The sequence below is a fragment of the Manis pentadactyla genome, chromosome 4, assembly GCF_030020395.1.
Source record: "Manis pentadactyla isolate mManPen7 chromosome 4, mManPen7.hap1, whole genome shotgun sequence".
In the NCBI taxonomy this organism is placed as follows: domain Eukaryota; kingdom Metazoa; phylum Chordata; class Mammalia; order Pholidota; family Manidae; genus Manis; species Manis pentadactyla.
In genome coordinates, this window is record NC_080022.1 from 173877306 (window position 1) to 173901931 (window position 24626).

Here is a 24626-nt window from a genome sequence, read left to right on the forward strand (position 1 = left end):
ATTCTCCTTCTCCCTCCCTTCCCACCTACTCTCCCCAGTCCCTTTCCTTTTGGCAGCTGTTAGTCCATTCTTGGGTTCTGTGAGTCTGCGCTGTTCTGTTCCTTCAGTTTTTGTGTTGTTCTTATGCTGCACAGATGAGTGAAATCATTTGGTACTTGTCTTTCTCTGCCTGGCTTATTTCACTGAGCATAATGCCCTCTAGCTCCATCCATGTTGTTGCAAATGGTAGGATTTATTTTCTTCTATGGCTGAATAATATTCCATTGTGTATATGTACCACATCTTCTTTATCCATTCATCTACTGATGGACATTTAGGTTGCTTCCATTTCTTGGGTATTATAAATAGTGCTGTGATAAACATAGGAGTGCATCTGTCTTTTTTTTGGTATCGTTAATATAGAATCACATGAGCAACATTGTGGATACTAGATTCCCCCCATTATCAAGTCCCCACCACATACACTCTGGGTTAAATTTTAAAGTTGGAATCTGTAGAATTCCCACTGGTCCTCTACTACTTGTATCACATTTGAGGACACATAGGAAATTACATACAGGACATTGTCTTGAGGCTTAGTGTCATGACATTTGTGGTTGAGGACTAAACTGAGTTAGTATTAAAACTGAATAATTTGATATCAGATGGGATATATTCTTTATTGTTGTTGTCATTGGCTTTGGAGGCCTAACTTTTCAATACTAGCCAAACTTTTGGGAAGGAGAAGGAATGTCTTGTGAAAAGTTGTAGTTCCTTAGGAATTTAAAGCTCCTTAGGAATTAAAGCCCCCAAGGTACTCAACAATCACCCAGTATTTAGAACAATAACCTCCAAACGTTTATGAGAGTGTTTTTGCATATGCATTATATAACACACTTAAAAAATAAAGTTTGAAAGGCTGAGGTAAAATAAACAGAAGTAGAAGCTCCTATATTTTATTTATTAACTGTCCTCAAGCCCAAAGATTTTCTTAATTCTTTGAGCTACTATTTTGTGATTAACAGCACAATGAATAGAGCCCAAATAGTTACTTGGATAGTGAAATTCCTCCATAAGCTTTGCTTTGGATTTTTAATGGTTGTTCCTTTAGTGAGAATTATTTATTGTTACAGTATTAAGAGAACATAGAATTTCTCCACATTACCAAGTATTTTATCTCTTCATTCTGTTCTTACATGTTCCCTACATTCTTGGTATATTCATGATATAAGTGAAATATTTTCTGTTAGTGGTACTTCATGAGTGGTAATTTTTAGATAATGTATTTTGTAATTGAATACTTTTCTGAACTCTCAGCAGTGTTTTAGTTGATTATTTTTAATTTTCTAGGTAGGCTACCTGTCACTGGCAAACTGTTTAACACCCCTTTATACCCCCGTTACCTCTTTTCCTTGACCAGATGCACTTTCATAACAGTGTCAAATAACTGGTCATGGTGAGGCATCTCATTCCTGATTTTAATGGCAATACTTTTAGAAGTTTATTGATTTTGATGTAGGATAACTTACTAAAAGTGGATTGGGATACCACCATTTGCTGTGCTATTGAAAAGTTTAAAGATTTTTGAGGAAGTATCAATTTCTCTAAATTTAGTGGAACTTGAGGTAAAACCATCTAAGACCATCTCTTTTTTTTTTTTTTTTTTCCTGGATAATTATTTTTTATTGAAGGGTAGTTGACACACAGTATTACATTAGTTTCAGGTATACAACACAGTGATTCAACATTTATATACATGATAATTCTAGGTACCAGCTATCACCATACCAAGTTGTTACAATATTTTGACTATATTCCTTATGCTATACATTACATCCCGGTTACTTATTTATTTTACAATTGGAAGTGTGTACTTTTTTTTTTTTTTTTTTTTTTGTGAGGGCATCTCTCATATTTATTGATCAAGTGGTTGTTAACAACAATAAAATTCTGTATAGGGGAGTCAATGCTCAATGCACAATCATTAATCCACCCCAAGCCTAATTTTCGTCAGTCTCCAATCTTCTGATGCATAACGAACAAATTCTTACATGGAGTACAAATTCTTACATAGTGAATAAGTTACATGGTGAACATTACAAGGGCAGTCATCACAGAAGCTTTCGGTTTTGCTCATGCATTATGAACTATACACAGTCAGTTCAAATATGAATATTCATTTGATTTTTATACTTGATTTATATGTGGATACCACATTTCTCTCTTTATTATTATTATTTTTAATAAAATGCTGAAGTGGTAGGTAGATACAAGATAAAGGTAGAAAACATAGTTTAGTGTTGTAAGAGAGCAAATGTAGATGATCAGGTGTGTGCCTGTAGACTGTTAATCCGAGCTAGACAAGGGCAATAAAACATCCACGTATGCAGAAGATTTCTCTCAGAACAGGAGGGGGGAGGTTCTAAGCCTCACCTCTGCTGATCCCCATTTTCTCACCTCATGGCCCCCCTGCGACTGTGCCTGTCTTAGGTTGTTCCTCCCTTGAGGAATCTTACCCGTCTCTGGCTAACCAGTCATCTTCCGGGGCCATACAGGGAAATGTTAAGTTGGTAAGTGAGAGAGAAGCCTTATTGTTTGAAATGGTTAGCTTTTTACTTCTTTGCATATTTATGCCCTGTGGCTTCTATGCCCAGCATTTGTCTTGAAGGTGTCTTTACCACTTGGAAGAATTATGATACTCAGTAAATTCGACATGTGGCACGAATTCTATTTAAGGGTTGTAATTAGGTAGGAAGAAAAAAAGCTATAGAAGTAGCAGGCAGAAGAAAACCTGGGAAGATTGATTATTTCTTTGACATATCTTCTTGTAAGACCATCTCTGTTACAGAAAATTATCCCTCTCTCAGATGTTTTGAAATGTATTCATATGAAATTTTACAGAAAGCATTCTTAATTTTTAAATCCTTGTATATGGTTATATCTGTTTCTCAGTTTTAATGCTGTGTGTCTTCTCTTGATCTTGTCAGCAGATTTTCTATTTTCTTGGTCATTTTGAAGCTCAGTTCTTTGCTGGTCTTGTAGTCTTGTGGGCCCCCTAGCCCCTCTTCCCCACTCAAATGTTCAGTTTATTAATAAAAGCATATAACTTCTTAAATTTTTTTCTAAGTGTAGTTGGAATGGCATTCCATAGCATTTGATGTGTGAAGTGGGATTTTGGGGGATGGGAGGACTATTTTTGTTTTTGAGCTCTTTTCCCAGTAGTTGAGGATTGAATTTCCAAATCCTGAGTCTTTTCTTTTTAAATGAATTACTTTGTTAATGAATTTTTGTTAATGTTAAATAAACTTTGTTAATGAATTACTAATTTTTATAGCATTTTGTTCATAGTGATGGTTCTGTAGGTTTCTGCTTCATTTGTAGTCTGTTGTGTTGACTTAAAATTTTTTTTCATTGTTGTCCTGAATAGTTTTCTATAGTTAAATCCTCTTAATGGCTTAGAGCTTCTATCTCACCAGTAGTTGTTTTTGCTTTACATTCTACTTTTCTTCGTATTAACACAATAGTATATGCAGCTTTCTCTCCATTTTTAGCATTTTCTATATGATTTTTGAAACATAAAAGCAGATTCAAGGTTTTGCTTTTAATCTAATAGAGGCTTTGAGTTTGATGGGTATTTTATGTAATGCAGAATAGTTTTTCATTTCATACTCAGTTTTGAAACTGAATTTAAAGGCTTATTTTGATTGTAACATTTCACTGCTTTTACTGACAGTCCTTTTTATACCTTTGTATGCTTATTTATTAAGAGTTCTTAATTTGGATTTTTTTTCAGTAATTAAAATACCAATATGACCGACTGTGGTTTAAAGTTTTTAGATCATAACCTTTCCCTTAAAACTAACTGTTCCACTGTCTTTTTGGCAGGGGAAGAGGGTGACTGCTCTGTTTGTTTTGGCAAAAAATAAGACTGATGTCAATCTTATTATTATCATTCCTTTTTTTATTAAGGTATTATTGATATACACTCTTACGAAGGTTTCACAATGAAAAAACAATGTGGTTACTACATTTACCCATATTATCAAGTCCCCACCCATACCCCAGTGCAGTCACTGTCCATCAGTGCAGCAAGATGCCACAGATCCACTATGTGCCTTCTCTGTGCTACACTCTCCCCGTGATCCCCCACACCATGTGTACTAAACATAATACCCCTCAGTCACCTTCTCCCTCCCTCCCCACCCGCCCTCCTCTTTGAAAACCGCTAGTTGCTTCTTGGAGTCTCTGAGTCTGCTGCTATTTTGTTCCTTCAGTTTTGGTTCGTTGTTATACTCCACAAATAAGGGAAATCATTTGACACTTGTCTTTGTCTGGCTTATTTCACTGGGCATAATGTCCTCCTGCTCCATCCAGGTTGTTACAAATGGTATAATTTGTTTGTTTCTTATGGCCGAATAGTATTCTATTGTGTATATGTACCACATCTTCTTTATCCATTCATCTACTGATGGACACTTAGGTTGCTTCTGTATCTTGACTATTGTAGAAAGTGCTGCGATAAACAGGGGTGCATATGTCTTTTTGAATCTGAGAAGTTGTATTCTTTGAATAAATTCCAAAGAGTGGGATTCCCGGGTCAAATGGTATTTCTATTTTTAGTTTTTTGAGGAACCTCCCTCCATATTGCTTTCCACAATGGTTGAACTAGCTTGCATTCCCATCAGCGATGTAGGAGGGTTCCCCTTTCTCCGCATCCCTGCCAGCATTTGTTGTTCTTAGCCTTTTCAATGCTGGCCATCCTTACTTGTGTGAGGTGATAGCTCATTGTGGTTTTAATTTGCATTTCCCTGATGATTAGTGATGTGGAGCATCTTTTCATGTGTCTGTTGGCCATCTGAATTTCTTCTTTGGAGAACTGTCTCTTCATATCCTCTGCCCATTTGTTAATTGGGTTATTTGCTTTTTGAGTGTTGAGGTGTCTGAGTTCTTTATATATTTTTGATGTTAACCCTTTGTCGGATATGTCATTTACCAATATATTCTCCTATACTGTAGGATGCCTTTTTGTTCTGTTCATGGTGTCCTTTGCCATGCAGAAACTTTTTAGTTCGATGTAGTCATATGAGTTCATTTTTGCTTTTGTTTCCCTTTGTTGAGGAGATGCATTCAGGAAGAAGTTGCTCATGCTTATATTCAGGAGATTTTTGCCTATGTTGTCTTCTAAGAGTTTTATGGTTTCATGACTTACATTCAGGTCTTTGATCCATCTTGAGTTTACTTTTGTGTATGGGGTTAAACAATAATCTAGTTTCATTCTCTTGCATGTAGCTGTCCAGTTCTGCCAACACCATCTGTTGAATAGGCTGTCATTTCCCCATTGTATTTCCATGGTTCCTTTATCATATATTAATTGACCATATATGGTTGGGTTTATATCAGGGCTCTCTAGTCTGTTCCATTGGTCTATGGGTCTGTTCTTGTGCCAGTACCAAATTGTCTTGATTACTGTGGCTTTGTAGTAGAGTTTGAAGTTGGCATAATCCCCCCAGTTTTATTCTTCCTTCTCAGGATTGCTTTGGCTATTCGGGGTCTTTTGTGTTTCCATATGAATTTTAGAATGATTTTCTCTAGTTCGTTGAAGAATGCTGTTGGTATTTTGATAGGAATTGCATTGAATCTGTAGATTGCTTTAGGCAGGATGGCCATTTTGACCATATTAATTCTTCCTATCCATGAGCATGGGATGTGTTTCCATTTATTGGTATCTTCTTTAATTTCTTTCATGAGTGTCTTGTAGTTTTCAGAGTATAGATAGGTCTTTCACCTCCTTGGTTAGGTTTATTCCTAGGTATTTTACTCTTTTTGTTGCAACTGTGAATGGAATTGTTTTCCTGATTTCTCTCTGGTAGTGCATTGTTAGTGTATAGGAAAGCCACAGATTTCTGTGTGTTAATTTTGTATCCTGCAACTTTGCTGAATTCCGATATTAGTTCTAGTAGTTTTGGAGTGGATTCTTTAGGGTTTTTTAATGTACAATATCATGTCATCTGCAAACAGTGACAGGTTAACTTCTTTCTTGCCAATCTGGATGCCTTTAATTTCTTTGAGTTGTCTGACTGCCGTGGTGAGGACCTCCAGTACTATGTTGAATAGAAGTGGGGAGATTGGGCATCCTTGTCTTGTTCCCAGTCTTAAAGGAAAAGCTTTCAGCTTCTCGCTGTTAAGTATAATGTTGGCTGTGGGTTTGTCATATATGGACTTTATATGTTGAGGTACTTGCCCTCTATACCCATTTTGTTGAGAGTTTTTATCATGAATGGATGTTGAATTTTGTGAAATGCTTTTTCAGCATCTATGGAAATGATCATGTGGTTTTTGTCCTTTTTGTTTATGTGGTGGATGATGTTGATGGATTTTTGAGTGTTGTACCATCCTTGCATCCCTGGAATAAATCCTACTTGATCATAATGGATGATCTTTTTGATGTATTTTTGAATTTGGTTTGCTAATATTTTGTTGAGTATTTTTGCATCTATGTTCATGAGGGATATTGGTCTGTAATTTTCTTTTTTTGTGGTGTCTTTGCCTGTTTTTGGTATTAGAGTGATGCTGGTCTCATAGAATGAGTTTGGAAGTATTCCCTCTTCTTCTTATCTTTGGATAGCTTTAAGGAGGATGGGTATTAGGTCTTCACTTAATATTTGATAAAATTCAGCGGTGAAGCCATCTGATACAGTTGTTTTGTTCTTAGGTAGGTTTTTGATTACTAGTTCAATTTCATTGCTGATAATTGGTTGGTCTGTTCAGATCCTTTCTGTTGGTAACTGAGTTGAGTACTCTGCACTGTCCAATACGGTAGCCACTATCCATGCATAGCTATTTAAAATTAAGATAAAAAATCAAGTATGTCATTCATACCTGCTACATATCAAGTGTTCAATAGTTCCATATGACTAGTGGCTACCATATTAGGTCAGACAAATACAGAACAGTTCTCTCATTTCAGAACTGCAGTGTGTTCTCTATAGCTCTGTCAAGTTTTGCCCTCAAATAGCTTTGGTTTTTTTATTCCCTTAAGTTTGTAGTTGCCTTCCTTTAAGTATACCAGTTATCTATATGTTATTATTTTCTATCCTTTTGATGTAGGTCTTACTGCTTTACATTATTGTGGTCATTATATTAGATACTGGAAGTAAAATTGGCACAGTTTGGATGCATGTAGTAAGTATTCATATGTTGCCTGTTAACTTTTCTGTCATTGTTTTCATCTCTGATTCTCCCATAGTGCAAAGGAAAAAGACAATTAAGTTTCTTGCCCACATCCTATTTTAATTTTCTGTATCATCAATTCTGACTTTCATTTCCTCTTTCATAGGTTTTAATTCTGCTACCATAGGTTAATATTTTCTTTTCTCTATTCAGATTTTATATTTCCTTTCTATGTCGTTCTGCTGCCCTTTCATCTCATCCTCTTGCCTTATAATAGAGGCTGTGTTATTTTTTACTCTTTTGGAGGTGCCAAAAGTTTTTGTTAATCGTTTTAACCAGATGTGTTTACTAGGTAGTTTTCCAGAACTATGTTCAGTTTGGCTTTCTTTTTTTTCCCTTTTTCTGCAGTGTTCTCTACTCATAGTCCCCATGCTGAGGTTTTCTGTTCGTTTCCCTTTCATCATTCTTTAAAAGTAAGTCAGTCTATCCAGACTTTGTATTTATCACTAGAGAAATTTAGTAGCTGGCTGTATATTAGCTTCCTAACACAGTTTTGGTAGCTGGAAGTCAAGGTGTTAGCCCTTGTGCCTCTTAGGCTCTAGGTAAGAATAATTTCTTGACACTTCTTGCTTTTAGTGGTTGCCAGCAGTCCTTTGTATTCCTTGGCTTGTAGCAGCATAACTCCTCTCTGTCTTCACAGGGTCGCCTTTCCTGATTGTGTTTTCACACGGTCTTCTTATAAAGCCACTTGGCATTTAATGTTTACCTAATCCAATTACTTGATGTCAAACTAATTACATCTGCAAAGACACTATTTATGAATAAGATCAGATCCTGTGGTTCTGGATTGGTATGAATTTTAGGGTAGGGTCTGTGGGGGGGACATTATTCTAGTCACCCAGTACGACAGCATTGGTTCTTATCTCTGCCACTCATGGTGGTTGAATCCTTTTCTCAATTCTCAGTGGAAGGCGGATTGATAGGTGCTATTCCCAGTTCAATTCTTGGGTATCGGCAACTTTCATACTTAGCAGTAGTTGTTTACTTAAACTACGATTTCTCTGGAGTTCTTTTGCACCATTGAGTTTATTGTGATGAAGAAGTTGGGTTCCTTGTGTATGGAAAACTTGACAGTTTTACCTGCCTCCGCTCTGATTTTTTTTTTAATTCTGTGAAGTATAAAGAATGATGTGACAAACATTTGTGTACACACCACCCTAAACGTTAATATCTTGACTTTTTTTTTTTATTTCATGCGTATGTTTAATATTTAGAAGACAATTACAAGTAACATTCCTTTTATTTTTGTCATCTCCTTTACCTGCTCCCTCCCCAGAGATAACTACTTGCATGCATTTGGTGTTTATACCCCCCGTTCTTGTTCTTATACTTTTACTACACATACATGTATCTAAGAGCAAAATGCGGTTTTGTTTAAAGTTGATACAAACATTATAAATGCTGTGGCAGTATGCATGTTCTGTAGCTTGTTTGGTTGGTTTTTTTCTAATTCACTTTGTTGTGTTTTCAAGATTAGCATGTTGATGCAAGTAAGTTTCATTCAGCTCTTACAAATAGTCCACATTTCCTAAACAAATCAATATGTGCGTGTGAGTATATCCATATCCTGTTTGTTGATTTCAGGGCTCTTGGGTTTAACTCACATCTTAGACTTATTAATTATGCTCATATAGTCTGTATCCTTTGCTCTACTTTCTATTTGTTTTTGAAATGTATTTGATATATAACATTGTGTTTAAGAGTAAGGTATACAACATGTGGATTTGACACGTGTGTTTTGGGACATGCTTGCCATTGTGAATGCCTTAGCTAACATCTCTACCATGTCACATAATATCGTTTCTTTTTTGTGGTGGGAATAAAGATCTAGTCTCTATGCACATGTGATGTTTATAATACAGTGGCATTGTCTGCAATCACTATACTGTGTAGTAGATTTCTAGGATTTATCTGCTAGCTGAAAGTTTGTGCCTTTAAACAGCATCTCATTTCCCCACTGCTCATTTCTATTGTTTTTTTATTCATGCATACATACGTCCAGGATGACTGGTTAAATACGTGAAAATTCATGATTGATACCTCTTCTGGGTCATTTTTCCTTTCATCATTATGTTGTTAACCTTTTGATCTCAATTAATGCTTTTTACTCTGAATAGGTTTCTGTGGTGTAAGTACTTGTTTGATACATCTTTTTCCATCTTTTTGTTTTAAGTTTTTCGGTGTTGATTTGTTTTAGGTCTGTTTTTAGGAGGTGAGTTAAATCCATTTACGTTTACTCTAATTACTGTTGTATTTGGAATAATTCCTGTCATAATTTTTTTAAGCCTTGCCTTGCCTTTTCTTTGCCTGGATTTTATGCCTTTCCTGCTGTCTGCTGGGGTTGTTCTTTTCATCTGTAGCTGTTTTGGGAACAACAGAACTTCAAAATGCCTCTTTTTAAAACTCTGGTCTTTTCTTCCCGTTATGTATCATTTATCTTTATTATTTTAGTTTCCTTGTTTTTAAATCCCTCCCAGACTAGTCATTTGTAGGTTCATACGCATTTATATACACCAACACTTTCGCCATTCCTGTCCATGGTTACTTCTTGCATCCCACTCCATCCTTCTAGCAGAATACATCCGTTTTTTTAGTAAGTAGCCTTCCAACAATGGTCTATGTGCTATAAAGTCAGTCTTTATATATCAGGGACATACAGAATTGTATTTTGTGTATGAATCTGTACATTTATGTATTTTTTATAGATTGCCTTTATTCTTGATGATGGCTGACCTGCTTGTAAAATTTTGTGTTCAGCACTTTGAAGGTATTTCATTGCCTTTCAGTATTTATCATTGATGAAAATGCTGGTGTCAGTTTAATTGTCATTCTTTTATAGATTTTCTATGTCTTCGCTCTGGTAACTTAAGTCTCCCAGCCCCCTGATTTTGGTTTTGTTTTTATAATTTGCAATTTCTAGATACCTAGATGTGCATATCTAGATGTTTGAATTAGTTTTTAACCACTTAGGGTCTTGATGTGCACCCTCATCTGAGAGTCTTGTTTGTCTTGAGTTTTGAAAAAATTCTAGTCATTATTTCTTTAAATTTTTCATCTCTTCTCTCTTTAATATAGAATATCTTTCAGATAATTGTGGATCTTCTTGTTCTTTCTTCGATATCTCTTAATTTCTTTTTATACTGCCTAACTCCATCTCTTTTTTTTGCCGTGCTTTATTCTGTATAATTCTATGTTGTGTTCCTCCTGTTCACTGCAACTGTGTTTAATTTACTGTTAAACCTGTCAGTTGTGTGTAACTTAAGTGTGTGCTTTTCATTCAGAATTTGTGATTACTTGTAGAAACATCTTTCTTTGTCCTTTCCTGTTTTTGTTTTAGGACTTCCATTCCTTCATCTCTTCAAACAATTTTAGTGCACCTACTTTAAAAATTGCTTTCAAATTGTTCTGTTTCTAGCTTGCTGAGGACAAACAAGTTCTTCCTATTTTTGTGTATATTGTGACTGCCTCATATCAGTCTGTGTTCTTGTATGACTCAGCAATCTTTCACAATGAAGGTATGAGGGAGGTGAGTTTTCTCTGGTGAGGGAGGCATGTTTTCTGTAGGAGTCATGTGATCCCTGGGCTGTTCCAATATAGTTTTCCGTTAGCTCCTGAAGATGCCTCAGGAATCTAGGTGAATTTTGAATGGCAGATTCTTAGCTTAAGGTCCCTGCACATACACAGGAAGTATGAATTTGGCCCTCTTACCTGAGGATTGGGCTTTCACTTTCTCTCAGGTGACTTTTCCACTAAGGGCCCAGGGTTAGGTGTTAAATTTCCTTGCCACTTTCCTGGCTGGTTGATTGAGACTTTCCTGTCATTGCCTTGACTTTGAGTTCTCTTTCTGTTTCTCACTCCTTGGAATTTCTTACTTTTCATTCTGCCTATAGACCCCTTTGGCAGTGTAATAAAGCCTGTGGATTTCTCAGAATAAATTTTGAATGCATAAAATGTTGGATTATAGGAGAAACCAAGTTAAAATAGTTACTAAAATACTAATTTGTGGTATAGTAACATGTATTTACTATTCTTTATGTAATGCATTCCTCTTTATTAATGCATTAAATAACAAAACTTAGCAGCAGGTATGATGACTATCATAACTTTAAAGTAGTGATGAGCATAAACTTTGAAATATCTGCCACCACTGTATGAATATGATGGGTGAGTCAATTTAGAAAGCATTTCATGCTGTGTCTTCTGCTCCAAGAATTCATAAAATATGTTAAAGAAAGACCTAAAAGTCTTTTGTAAAAAAAAAAAAGAGGGAAATATTTTACAGTTGACCCTTGAACAATGCTGGGGTTAGGGGCATTGACCTCCCCCCCCTTGTGCAGTCAAAAATCCACATAGAGCTTTTGACTCCCCAAAAACTTAACTAGTAATAGCCTACTGTTGACTGGGAGCCTTAAGATACCATAGTCAATTAACATATTCTGTATTACATACTGTTTTCTTATAAAATGAGTTGTAAGAAAAAAATTTTTTTCAGATTGTTACATATTGCCAGATTTTTAAAAAATATATTTACTACATATAAGTGGACCTTTGTGGTTCAAACGCCTGTTCAGTGCTCAGCTGTATTTTGTTTCCCCAATTTACTTGACAAGAGAACCTTTGTAAAGCAATAGTGCTAGAGCATGTTCACGAACTACTAAGTTTCAAGAGAAACATTTCAGAACATCTGCTTTCTGTTCTGTAATCTCTTTGTAGGTGATGTTTGTACCCTTCGCAATACTGAAATTAAAAAGTTTAAAAATGAAGCCTTTACCACCAACATTTCCACTTGTTACAAATGAAGTTTTTAAAAAGTGAATAGATACAATATTTTTAAATATCCTAAAGTAAATAGAAGGGATAGAAATTTTACTTGCAATATTGACTCAGTTATTGATCCCATTTTATTTTCCAGTGTGGTCTAAATAAATTTACAGGAAATTAAAAAAATAAACAAAAAGATTGCCCATTCTTTATTTGGTGCACTTACATTTATTGGTTTTAATTGCTATACACATATACTTTTGATTTATTAGTTGCATATATGTATTTCTTAATATCAATAGTACTTGACATTTTAGATGTCACAAAGGAAATGATGCAGTGGTTTAACCGTTCCACGTTTCGTCTTTCACTGCTATATGCACAGTGAACCATTTGCATTTTGGCACAGATTTCGAAATCTCTCCGTTTTATTCCATTGACACTTGAGACTAGCTCCTTGGGATTCTGCTTTCTACTTACCAAATTAAAAGAATCTACTGTTACAAGTTCTGTATATTGCAAGTTCAAGCTATTTTAAGATTGCATCAAGTTGTACCATCTTCAGTGTTGTATGCCACCAGTAATGCTTTTAACTACCAGTGATTTCTTACTGTTAGCATGAATGACTATGTTCATATTACCAAAATACTATCATAAATGATTTTTAAAGTTTGTTTGAATCGATCCATATAAGGTCTACATTCCTATGAGTTTTTTAAATCTAATTTTATAGGTTTCCTCTTCATCTTTTTCCTTTTAATTTAGACAGTTTTATGATATGTTTAGAGGTGGTTTTCTTTGTGTTTTCATACTGCTTGTTAATCTGTGGATTGGTGTCTTAAATCAGTTTTAGCACAAACTGGGTCATTAGCTCTTCAAGTCCTGCTTTCTCCATTCTCTGTCTTCTTCTGGGCCTCCAATTACAAGTACACCGGACTTTGTCACAGTGCCCTATGTGTCTTTTACATTCCGTTCTGTATTTTCTTTTTTTCCCTTTGTTGCTTAATCTATGTAGTTCTTATTATCTACTGGTTCTTTTATCCTCTCTTCTGCTCAAATTCATCTGTTGAGTTCTTAAGCTTCCTTTTGATTTATTTACATATACATATTTAAGACTTTTTTGATTTTTTATCTCTGTATTTTCCTGAACATATTAATAATATTTATTAAATCCTTATCTGCTGACTCCAAAATCTGGATCATTGGGGGCTCTGCTCCCATTGCTTGTTTTCTTTTCAGTCAATGTTGGATATTATATATTTAAAAGCTTTTAGTGATTCCAATGCTTGCTCTCCAGAGCAGATTCACCCTCTTGCCTTGCTAGGCATATAGAATGGGGGCTGAAACTTTAATGCTATTAAGGACTGAGCTGAGTTTTGGCCAGGTTCCATTTGTAGAGCATAACCTTGTCTCTTACCCCCACTTCCAGCAAGAGAGCCTCATATGTTGGCCAGTTAATATGCCTAACTCTGGTCTCCTCATCAAAGTGAGATTGTCACAAACTGCTCTTTACTTTTAGGAGCTTTCTGTTTAGCTACTTACCCTCCTGAATCCATCACAGCTTCAGAATTTGCCAGATGTCTTAAGGTGAAGACCTGACTTGTGTCATACTTAGTTTTCTGTCTTTTCTTTTCACTGAGAATTTGGCTCTTCTAATCACTAATGTTTCCCTTCACCCCCTACAATACCATCAGAAGCTCTGCTCATTTCTCTGTCCACAGAAGTGGCCCTCTACCAAGGCACCAAATTCTAAGCATCTTTTCCAGAATCTCCTGTTGTCCCCAGGAGGAGGCAGCTCCACATTTCATGATTCTTCCCTTGCTGGAATCTTGGCTTCCAATACTGTGTTAGCATTTCTCTCATATCTTGAAGTTTTTGTTGTATTTTTTTAAAGTCTAGCTTCTCTAGTTACTCTCAGAGTGTTGGTTTGCTACATTCATCATACCCCTTTCCCTTTTATTCGTTAAGAAAACTGGGTTATTTATCCCTTTGAATCCTGTGGCTTACATTTGCCTGAGTGTATCCTTGAAGCGTAACTTTCTTGCCTTTTGGCATATCCAACAGTGTTTTATTGGATGCTGGGCATTTAATTTTACATTGTTAAAGCATATGGATTGTTACCTGCCTTTGAAGAAGCTTTGTTTTATTGGCAGATAAATTGGTTAAGGGTCACTTTTCCTATATGAGGGAGGGTGTAGAGGAGCCTACTTAGTTTAGCTCTACTAATAAATCGGAATCATCTGGGGTTGTTCCAGAATGTTCCATGAAATTTGCGGGTCACCATTAGGAAGCCTCTCCACCTGTGTGAGCTCTGGGACCATTCTGTTGATAGCTCCTCAGTAGTCCTTTTCCTAACCGATGGGGTTTCACCCGATATGTGGGCTTCTTAGTAGTATTCAGCAAGTTTTCAAGGGGCTCTCATGAAGATCTCTGGAGCTCTTTTTCTGTGTAGCTTTTCTCTTCTCAAGAATTCTCCCTCACAGTTTTCAGTCACCTGAGCCTCTGAACTCTGATTTCTGGGAGTTTGTTTTGTCAACTCAGTACAACCTTCCTGCTCTGCTCAGAATCCCTCCGACTGCTGTGCATTCTGCAGTGTGCCTGCAGGCAGAAGGCCAATGCAGCTTCAGAGACTGCCTTGTTTGTTTCTCAGTCTTAAGCTGCACATTGTCCAGTTTTCTAGTTTATGGCCAAAGGGTACATCTGATCACTTATTCCATCATGACCAGAAGAACACCTCTGGTGGTGTCATTGTTTTCTTCTCCAAAATTTTATTACGAAATTATTCAAATAGAGTGAATAAATTTCACAATGAACAGCTGTTTATTTACCCCCTAGAGTCTACCATTAACATTTTACTACATTTGTCACATACCCATCCTTCCATCCATGTATTAATCTATTCCCTGCATTTCCTGAAAACTGGTAGTTGGATATAGACTTGGGAAAATCTAAGTTTGAGTTTTAGCAAAAGGACAAAAAAGGTGGCTTGTGTACTTGGATCAGAAAACACATGTCTTGTCTTTCTTTCTTTTTGTGTTACCAGCCATTGATGGTCATTGCCTGGGTGTTCCATTAAGGAGTTGAATAATAGTGATATTCTACTGTATCATCTCTTTTATTTATTGATTAGACTATGTTCATAAAGAAAATTGCCCTTGTCAACTATTGGTTTACCCTGAGATACAGTTTGTACAAAAAAAAGCATGATTAATGTTTATTCCCTTTTATCTACCAATTTTCAAAATAATAAATTGGTTTCCTATCATCTTCCAAGGACTTGTTAAACTTATTTCAGGGTATTATTTCATGATTGTTACAGTCAAGAATAGAATTTTTTTCACTTGCATGTTTTTAAAGAAAAGTTCTTTTTAAGAATGTGACATTTGAGGAAAAGATGACATGTGAGGAGAAAGGACTGTGAAGCCAGTTTGGAAGAACTGCAGTCAGGAAGTTTGCCTGCCATGCTGGGGGAGTAACGAGGGAGTCAGAAGAGCTGGCAGAATGAGGTGGGAGGGAAGCGGGAAATAAAAGACAGTGAAGCCAGAGAGTGGATAGAGGTATAGGGCTTTTTTTGTGCACCATTGCAAGAACTCTGGTTTTTATTCCTCATGAGTTCAGGAGCCATGTGGAAGGTTATGAACCAAGGACTGGCATCATCTATCTGACTGAGGTTGTAAAATAAGATTACTACTAGTATGTTTGATTAGTTGGAAGGAGGGGCAAGCAGGAAGACCAGTTGAGGAGGCTATTTAAGAAACCCAATGAGAAAAGATAGTGATTTAGACCAGAGTGATTGCCATTGAGGTAGTATTAAAGTGGTTAGATTCCAGATACATTTAGAAAGTGGAAACAATCGGATTTCATGATTGGATAATGGGGTATGAGAAAAGAAGAGACTTTAGGCTGAACCCAGGGATTTAGGACTTAAGCAGCTAGCAGACAGGAAGAACAGGAGTTCAATTTTGAACTGAGATGTCTATTAAGACATGTAAATGGAGATGTTGAGTGGGCAGTTAAAAAGTCTGAAATTGTGTTAATTGGTAGCATGTTACTGAATAACCTTGATGTCCAGGAATAAATCCCCACTTGCTCATGGTAGGTTTTTTATGTTTGTTGTGATTTTAAAATAAAACAAATGGATCCTTGCATGCAATTTGGCATCTTGTTTGTGTGTGTGACTTTGTGTACTTAACAAGTATATCTGTAGGATCAATTCTGGCTGTGGGTTTGTGCAAAGCAAGTATGAATTAACTAATTTTAAAGTTGTCCAAACCTGTCCTTCAAAAAAGTTCCAAAGATTACATTTTTGTATTAATTTGTACTAAGATATTTTTATATACTCTTATGTTCTATATATTAATACTTCAGGTTTTTTTCATTCAAAAGTGAGATTGATATTTCTATGTGTGTAAATATCCTTTGTCAGGGTTTAAGTCAGAATTCCATTTTTTGAAAAGAACTAGAGTGTTCTTGTTTCTTTTTGCCAGCATCAGCCATTTTAATTGAATAGAAAATTATCTGTACTTAAATGTTTTTAAAGACACTGACGGACTAGTCTGTGCCCCTTTTTTAGGACATGTATATTCCCTGATTAGATGGAATACAAAAATATGTAACGTCTCAGCATTACACAAATGCACAATGTAGAAAATGAAAGCCCTCTTAATCTTCCTCCCCACCACCACACCCCCTTGGCAAGCACATCACTGGTTTCTTACACATTCCTCTATTCTCCTCTCTGCATATTATGTTTTATTTGGATAGTAGATTTACAATAATAACTAAAAAAGAACAATTATAGTAACAATATAGTATAAAAAATTTATGTGAATAAGGTCTTGCTCTCAAAATATACTGTACGATACCCACCCTCTTCCTTGTGATGATGTTGAGATGATAAATGCCTGCGTGATGAGATGAAATGAGGTAAATGACGTAGGCATTGTGATGTAGCATTAGGCTACTGTTAACTTTCTGATAATGTATTTCTGATCTTTTAATGTTTAAAATTTGGTCCTGGCTTTAGAACTTTATTATCCCCTAGGATTTTTAGAAAGTCGAAAAGTAATTACCTAAATCCTCCCATTCATCTATGTGTGGTCTGTGGTTTTCGCCCCTGCCAATGTACCCCTCTCTTTATCTCAAAATGTTATCTCCTTCAGAAAGCCAGCACTGATTAAATAGGGTGCAAGGGATTTTTTTTTTTTTCCAAAACAGTACCAGTTACTGTCTACACAGAAGTACTATGTTTAGTTGATGTAATTCCCTTTCAGTGGCATCTGCAGCAGCAGCTTACTGGCTTTCTCTTACTTCAGTGCGTCTGCCCCATCTAACCTCCACAGGACCTTCTTTGCATGCCTGTCATCCATGTGGTTGCAAGAAGGAGGCATTGGGGAATGTTGATAAAGACCACATTGTTCTCATATTCATCCTAATCCTCTACATGTCCATAAGGGTAAACAAACAGCTTTCCAGACATGTCTGCCTGAAACTAAATGCAGCTCCCCCGGTTGTTATAGAGCTTTCACTGGCAGAATTAAACGTTACCCTTTTGTCTTTATGTGACAGTGCCCTTCCATCCCTAACATCCTTCTCAGTGAGCCATTTCACAGCCCCCATTTCACAGCCAAGTCCTTTCCTTCTAGGACTATGTGCTGCCCGATGACTCTTTTTATGGGTCATGATTGGGCAAAGGCCAGACTTGTTCCTCATAAACTAGAACCTAGGGATCCTGCATTCAGCATGACCTGAATTTTTCTCCTCAAAGCAAGAAATTATAAAAAATCCCCCCCCCCCCGTTTTTTATAGGAGTAAGTCTTTTTAAGACTTAAACTATATTTCACTGTGGACTTAGCTAGAGAGCTTATTTCTTATCCTGTTCCCATGTATACAAAGAAAGCTTCATGGAAATAATTTTATCTCCTTGGAATTAATCTAACACAAAGACTGGTTGTGAACACTCACCATGCCAAATTACTTTCATTACTTAAGCGTGAGCTTTATGTAACAGTGGGCTTTGGGCTAGGTTAGTCCAGTAAAATATGCCACCTTGTTTGAGACCACTGAAAGTCTTTTAGGAGGAGTTGGGAAAGAACGAGAGAGGTGTGGTTGGTTATTAAGGTTCTTAGGTAGATGAAGTTGCTGAAGAGAACAAGTTAGGTCCCACCCGAGGCAGGAGCCGGCTATCCATTCACCTTAGCGGGCTGAAAATCACCATGGTGGTAGCAGCATGCAGGTTTGTAGAGTGTTCTCAGAAAGCAGTTCCAGTAGCTTTAGACTTTCGCAAGTTTGACACCTAGGTAATAAGCGCACAAGTCTTCAAATAATTGGATTTCATCACTGAAGAAACAGCAAGTTTATTTTATTACTTTTAAGGTTAGTCCATTTCAAAGTGGAAATCTTTTAACAAACCAATCAAACTTTCTTTTAGCAGCATCACGTAGGTACCTAGAAAGGGTGGGTCCTTTGCATAATGAGTTGGGGAACTGGGTTTTTATCAGACACTGATTTGTCGGTTTTGTCTGGCTTTTCACAGGTTCACCGGAACAGCACAGTGCGCCCTGGTTGCGATGTAAACTCTTCCTGTGCACTCTGTGGTTCAGGAAGCGCCAACACCATGCCTCCAGAAATCCACTATGAAGCCCCTCTGTTGGAACGCCTTTCCCAATTGGACTCCTGTGTTCACGCAGTTCTAGCATTTCCAGATGGTAAGAAAGGCCACAGAACATCAAGTCTAATAAATGAGACTTAAAGGGTTCAAAGTGACAGAAAGCCAAGATCCTGGTACAACCCAGGTACTGTAAGGTGTTGCTTTCTACCCACAAAGACTTCTCTTAGAACTTTTGCCCAGAGTGTGCCACTAAAAGATTGCAGCTTGCTTAAGAGAGATTACCACATCCCTTCAATATAGTTGAACCCTTGTACATTACACCTCAGTGTATCTGTAAAGTATTTTTTGTGTGTGCCATGATGTAAAATAGGATGGGCAGTGCTGTCCTGGGAGGATGTCTTCATACCGGAGGTGTGCATATTACTGTGGTCACGTGATGGCCTTCCAAGATTGTTGATACATGTAGATCCTCAGTGTTAGTATGTGTTCTTTTTCTAAAGTTAATCTGCCTGATAAGCCTCTGTGGCTGCCAGTTTTCCTTTCCCACCTCCCTTTTCATAATTGCTCTTCTCCCGTTTCACAAAAGAAAGCCATTCCTCATGCCCACGTTGAGTCTTGCCCCAAAGTATAAAAACCTTGTGCAGTGGGGAGACCAAACAAAGGGACCGTTTCCAAGAGTTCGTGGCTCCTGAAGGAGAATCCTGTGGAAGTTAAGTAAAATAGAAATATGAACTCAAAAAAATGAAGATGGAGGGGGAAGGTACCTTATTTTGTTTAGAATATAACTTCTAGCAAGATTCTATGCCTTGTCTGTCACCTTAGGATAAATATTAAGAGAATGTCTGCAGTTAGACTTTGACGAAAGTTAGATTGACTAAGTAGGTTTAAAAGAAAAATTTTTCCTTCACTTAATTAAGCTAAGTATATTTACATGCCAAGATGTTGATAAAAATATTTTTAAAGCATGTGTAATATTCTAGAAAATACATACTTTACAACTAGTTGGAGTTTTTTCAAAATTATACTTCAAATGGTGGGGGGTATGCACACAAAATGTTGAAACCACTGTTCTAGATGGAGAGCACTGGAAGCCAGTGATTTCATAGTTTGGATTGGTTGTTGGTTTTCAGGTCATCTTATTTTCTGGCCCAACCTACAGAGTGTAAGCATTTCCTCTCAAGTCAATCTTGAGATAGTCTGTCTATATGTTATGGCTTATATTATGGCCATTTATAGACTTGTTTTCCTTGACTTAAATTTAAGCTCCTGAGGATAAGGGACCAGGTTTTTCTTCTACCCTGTCCTTAGTAACACCTTACAGATACAAGTGCTTGAAAGGAAAATAACTGAAATAGGAGTACAGTACAGCTGACCCTTAAACAACATGGGTTGAACTGCATTGTTCAACACTGTAATCCTGAGAGAGTAACCCAGATGTTTTTTGATAAATATGTTGGAAAATTGGGGGTGGGAGGGATTTGCCAGTTTTGAAAAAATACTTTTTTTCCTCTGGCTTAATTACAGGAATACAGTATATAATGCATACAGCATACAAAATATGTGTTATTCAACTGTTTAATGTTATCAGTGAGGCTCCCAGTCAACAGCAGGCTATTAGTAGTTAAGTTTGTGGGGAGTCAAAAGTTACATGTTGATTTTTGACTCTGCAGGGGTCAGTACCTCTCACCCCTGTGTTGTTGAAGGGTCAGCTATACCTGAGAGGAGGATAGCTGAAGTAGGAGTCTGAGGAATGAGAATTAAGTGGCATGTAAGATTTAGTTGGTGTAATATGAGGAAAAAACCAGAAGCTTTTAGCATGAGTAGTATATAAACTTTTTCTTAAAGGGACAGATGCTAAGTGATTTCAGCTTTGCAGGCTATACTGTCTGTGTTGCAACTATACAACTCTGCTGATGTAGCACAAATGCAGCCATAAAAAATATGTGAACAAATGGGTGTGGCTGTTCTAAAAAACTTTGTTTATACAAACAATCATTACTGATACCTGTCCTAGAGAATCCCATCTTCTGATTGACAGTTGATCCAGCCAGCACTGGATGACTCTGTAATCCCCTCTTTATCTGTTTTCAAATTATTGAATTCTTTCTTGGCCACCCAAATCCTATACTGTCTGATGCCTTGTTATTAAAACTCCCTTCTGCTGTGAGAACGAGCACTGTAGAACATTTCTGCTGCCATGTGACTTCCCGTAAGAGTAGAAATATTTAGAAAACTTGGAGCATATGGATAGTGAACTAGATAGTGTTTAGGTTAGGAGTGGTGGAGCAGTAAATTAACTAGAACAAAACTGTTTACTCTGGGCGTCCGATTCTCAAGCTGATGACTTTTACCTTCTCTTGCCATTTCAATTATAGCTTATATAACTTGAGTTAATTATTTGTATAGCAATTTATGGGTTGCAGAGCGCTTCTCTCAGTAATCTTGTAAGGTGCCACTTCAGTTTTACAGATTCAAAAACAGGTTTGTAGAAGTTGTGGTCTGTCTTAGGCTAAATGGCTACAGAGTTTAGGTGGCTCTCGAATTCAAACCCGGGTCATCTGATGCCTGTCCTTTGTTTCACTGTATTTCCATGTTCCTTCCTAGCCACGTTATTAAGAGAAGTCAGGTTTCTACCCGTTTCTAGACTCTGGCTACAGATGTAGTCACCAGGAAGACTTAACATTTTTGGGGTTACTCTCTCAGGATTACAGTGTTGAATTATATGATCTCATATTTGAATAAAGAAGCCTGAAATGTCTCTAGTTCTGTTCTGATTTTGATAATGCCTCTTCCATACTCATTGAATATCAGCTGATAATGGTCATTCCTTTGTCTGCAGTATTGCCATGTACAGTTGTGAACTGCCTCCCTCACCCCCTAATCAAATAAGCCCAAACCATTTGCCTGACATCTGCTGCTACATCACTCAACACCACTACTAGAGGTACCCATCCCCTAGTAACTGCATCATGTCCTTGTATCTGACCCCTGCCGTTAAGCTTCCCCTTCCATCCCATTCTAAACAATTAACGGTAGTAGTGAGGGGGAAAGAAAGGGAAGATATGGAGCACCCCTTTTTGTGATCTCCATCATCTCCATTTTCCTGCTTGCCTCTAACCAGTTTTCTTTGTCTCTCTTACACACTCTGGTGTTTGGACAAGAGAGTTGGTTATTAAATAATTCTTATGAGACTTGGAAAGGAGAATACGTTTTTTGTTTATTATCCCAAACAGGATGTATGAACATATTTGCCTATGGATAAATTAGACTTTATGTGGGTTGACCTGGGGACCCAATCACTGTATCTAATACTGTTCCTGTTGGGGTAATTTTGCTTTGATCCAAACAGCTATTACATTCAGAATGCAGGCTTTTTGCAAATTGGAAGATTCCCAGGGCCACAAAGATGCCCAACTCCAGAGGGCACCATTATTCTGTGAACAGCACCTCCTAAGTATTGAGAATCCCCATTTTTCACTGTGTAGAATAATAACAGTAAAGACTAGAAGACATCATAATACTGTGAGTCACACATGTCTGCCCCTAACCTGACCTCTGAGCCACCCTTTGCAAACCTCTTCTATAGATACTTAACGATGGCAGGATTTCCAATTTTTCATTTTTAAGTAGTTTTACTGATGTCTAACTAGTTTTTGTAGTTTGTTAGGATGGGAACCAACTGCAACTCTTTAATCCTAGAGTCTCCTCCCTTGACCACACCTCATCCCCATCCTCCTGGTGTGGCTAGAGATGATAGAATTTGAGGAACTGTGTGAACGGCTGGAAGGTGGAGGCATTAGGGTGTGATATCCCTTTAGTACTCTGAAAGGAGGGGCTTTTGTTTCCTTATCTCCTCACTTAATCAAGGCAGTTCATCTGTAGCTTGAATGTACAGGATGTATAAACCTTGGGGAAAAGAATGGTAAAAATATGCTTGGGTTTAATAAGAGCACCACCTGCTGGCCATGAAGATCTATGCTCTTTTGAAAGAGCTTGCCAGGACAATTAGTGGCTGTGTTTATGAGGCTTCTGCAACTTACCAGTAGGAGGAGGAAGTGAGCATTACAAAAATATCCAAAGAAAGTGTGCATGAGAAAATGGTGGAAAGTATTGAGCAGAACAGTCGAGTAAATCGTGCTATCATACCCTGGTAGGCCTGAAGTCAGGGTCTTTTCATTTTGTTTGAGGAAATAGTGGCTCAAGATGATGTTATTAATCACTTATTTTCCTTTTACTGACCTGATCTGTCATCTTCACCCTCTTCCCTGATAATAGCACTAATGCTGTTCCCAGTGCAGGTAGGAAATGTGTGAAGTCCTCCAGCTTATTGTGTTCTATTTCAGTTTTAGCTCTGCACAGAGACCAGATGTTTAGACCAGCAATTCCTAAAAGATTGTTTTTGTTCACTGACTGAGGAATTTAACTGAATTCCTGTTTATTCTCACATGAAAGTAGTTAAAATACAGCACACTTACTAGCAAAGTGTAGAGGCCTGAGTCTCTTAAATATTTTATGATTGTTCCTAACTGCTTTTTCAGTGGGTTTATAGGGGAGGTTGCTCTTGATTTGGCTAGATAACCACAACTCCAGGGCACAAAGAGGTGTATTCTACAAGGCACAAAGCGTTACTCTACAATTGCACCAGTTTCCACTTCAGAGCATTTAAATGAGGGGGAGAGGATTGGGAGTAGAATTTTAGTTGAAGAACCATTAGTTTAAGAAGTTGGAGTTGAGAGGAGGACTTAGTAGTCAGTTGTCTAGCAGGAATAAATAGGTTACTCTCTTGTGCTTACTTGAGTTGATAGATAATGGCTGTCTGGATTCCATTATTTGATTTTTTGAGATGGATCTGAGGTCTTGGGGTACAACAGGAAATTGTGTTGTGGTTGCTTAGCCTGTGTCTGCAGCAAAGGAAAGGAGAGCCAGAACATGTGTGCTAGGAAGTTGCCAGCCCCCATGTAGCCCTGATCATGCCAGTCCATGATTTACAGTTGAAATGGCTCTTTAACTAAAATTCTTTTAACAGATGAAGACGCTAAAGCCCAGCTGAGTGGTTTGTTCTTGTCTCCTCCTCCTCAGCAGTGGAGTCAGGACCTGAATCGAACCCTATTTATTTTTAGCCTATTGCTATTTCTACTATAACCAGGTCTCTCATATCTATATCTTCTTTTTTCTGTGGCTTGATTTTCAGGTTTGGGAGCGCACTGACTGGGGAAAATAAAAAGGAAGAAGTGAAATCATTGCACTCCCATTATATCGCCTTTGCCAAGTAGAGTAATTCATGGACTGACAGGTGTATTCTGGGGTATAGAGGAAGTGTTCCCCCCTCTCTTGAGCCTGCTTGATACAACCCAGTTAAGCCCAGCTCTCAGAATGCCTCTAACAATACTCAATTGTATGTTAAGGGGGTTAGAGTACACCCCTTTCCCTAACCACACTAAATTAAGGGTACCATTAGAGCTGTTAAACTCGGTTCTGGTTGCTTATTAATGGGAAATCCTTTACTTTAGTGTCGACCATTTTGGGGGGCAAAGGGAAATCAAGCTATTTTATTGAGGGGCTTGAGGGAGGAGTTGAAGGTCTGGGAGCACAGTGAGATTCAACATCCTTGGCTGGGCCTTCCCCAGGTGGCTGAAAGCTTACTTTTTTCTTTTAAAAGGTTGAGATAGATGAATTTATTTTTAGGGAAAAAGAAGGATGATTGTGGGAGGGAAAATTCTGAAGATAGCAGTGTCTTCACAGACTGTAACTCAGTACTTGGACATGTAACAAATATTCATTATCAAAAGGTTTATAGTTTTCCTAATTTGTTTCACTGCCTTAAGGGCTACTGGTCTCTTCTCAGAATTAGGAAACAATGTCTGGTGCTGAGGCTGCCTGCCCATTGGAGGAAATCTTGAGAAGGGAACTATGTTATTCATTCAGGAATATGTTCATTCCAGTTCTGAAAGGCCTGGTGTTCAAACTTGTTCTTTGAAGTGTCATGAAATCCATGGTCTGTGCTACAGGAAAGAGTGATTAAATGTCTTTACATAAAGCTGCAGAA

General features: G+C 37.3%; 1 protein-coding gene across 6 annotated transcripts in view; it reads left to right on the forward strand.

Moving 5' to 3' along the window:
• KANSL1 (KAT8 regulatory NSL complex subunit 1) overlaps positions 1–24626 on the forward strand; it is a 190823-nt gene that overhangs the window by 155771 nt on the left and 10426 nt on the right. For all 6 annotated transcript variants that reach the window (XM_057501585.1, XM_057501587.1, XM_057501588.1 and 3 more), the window contains one exon: positions 18506–18677. In XM_057501585.1, the coding sequence (XP_057357568.1) occupies positions 18506–18677 (172 nt within the window). The remainder of the gene's footprint in view (positions 1–18505; positions 18678–24626) is intronic.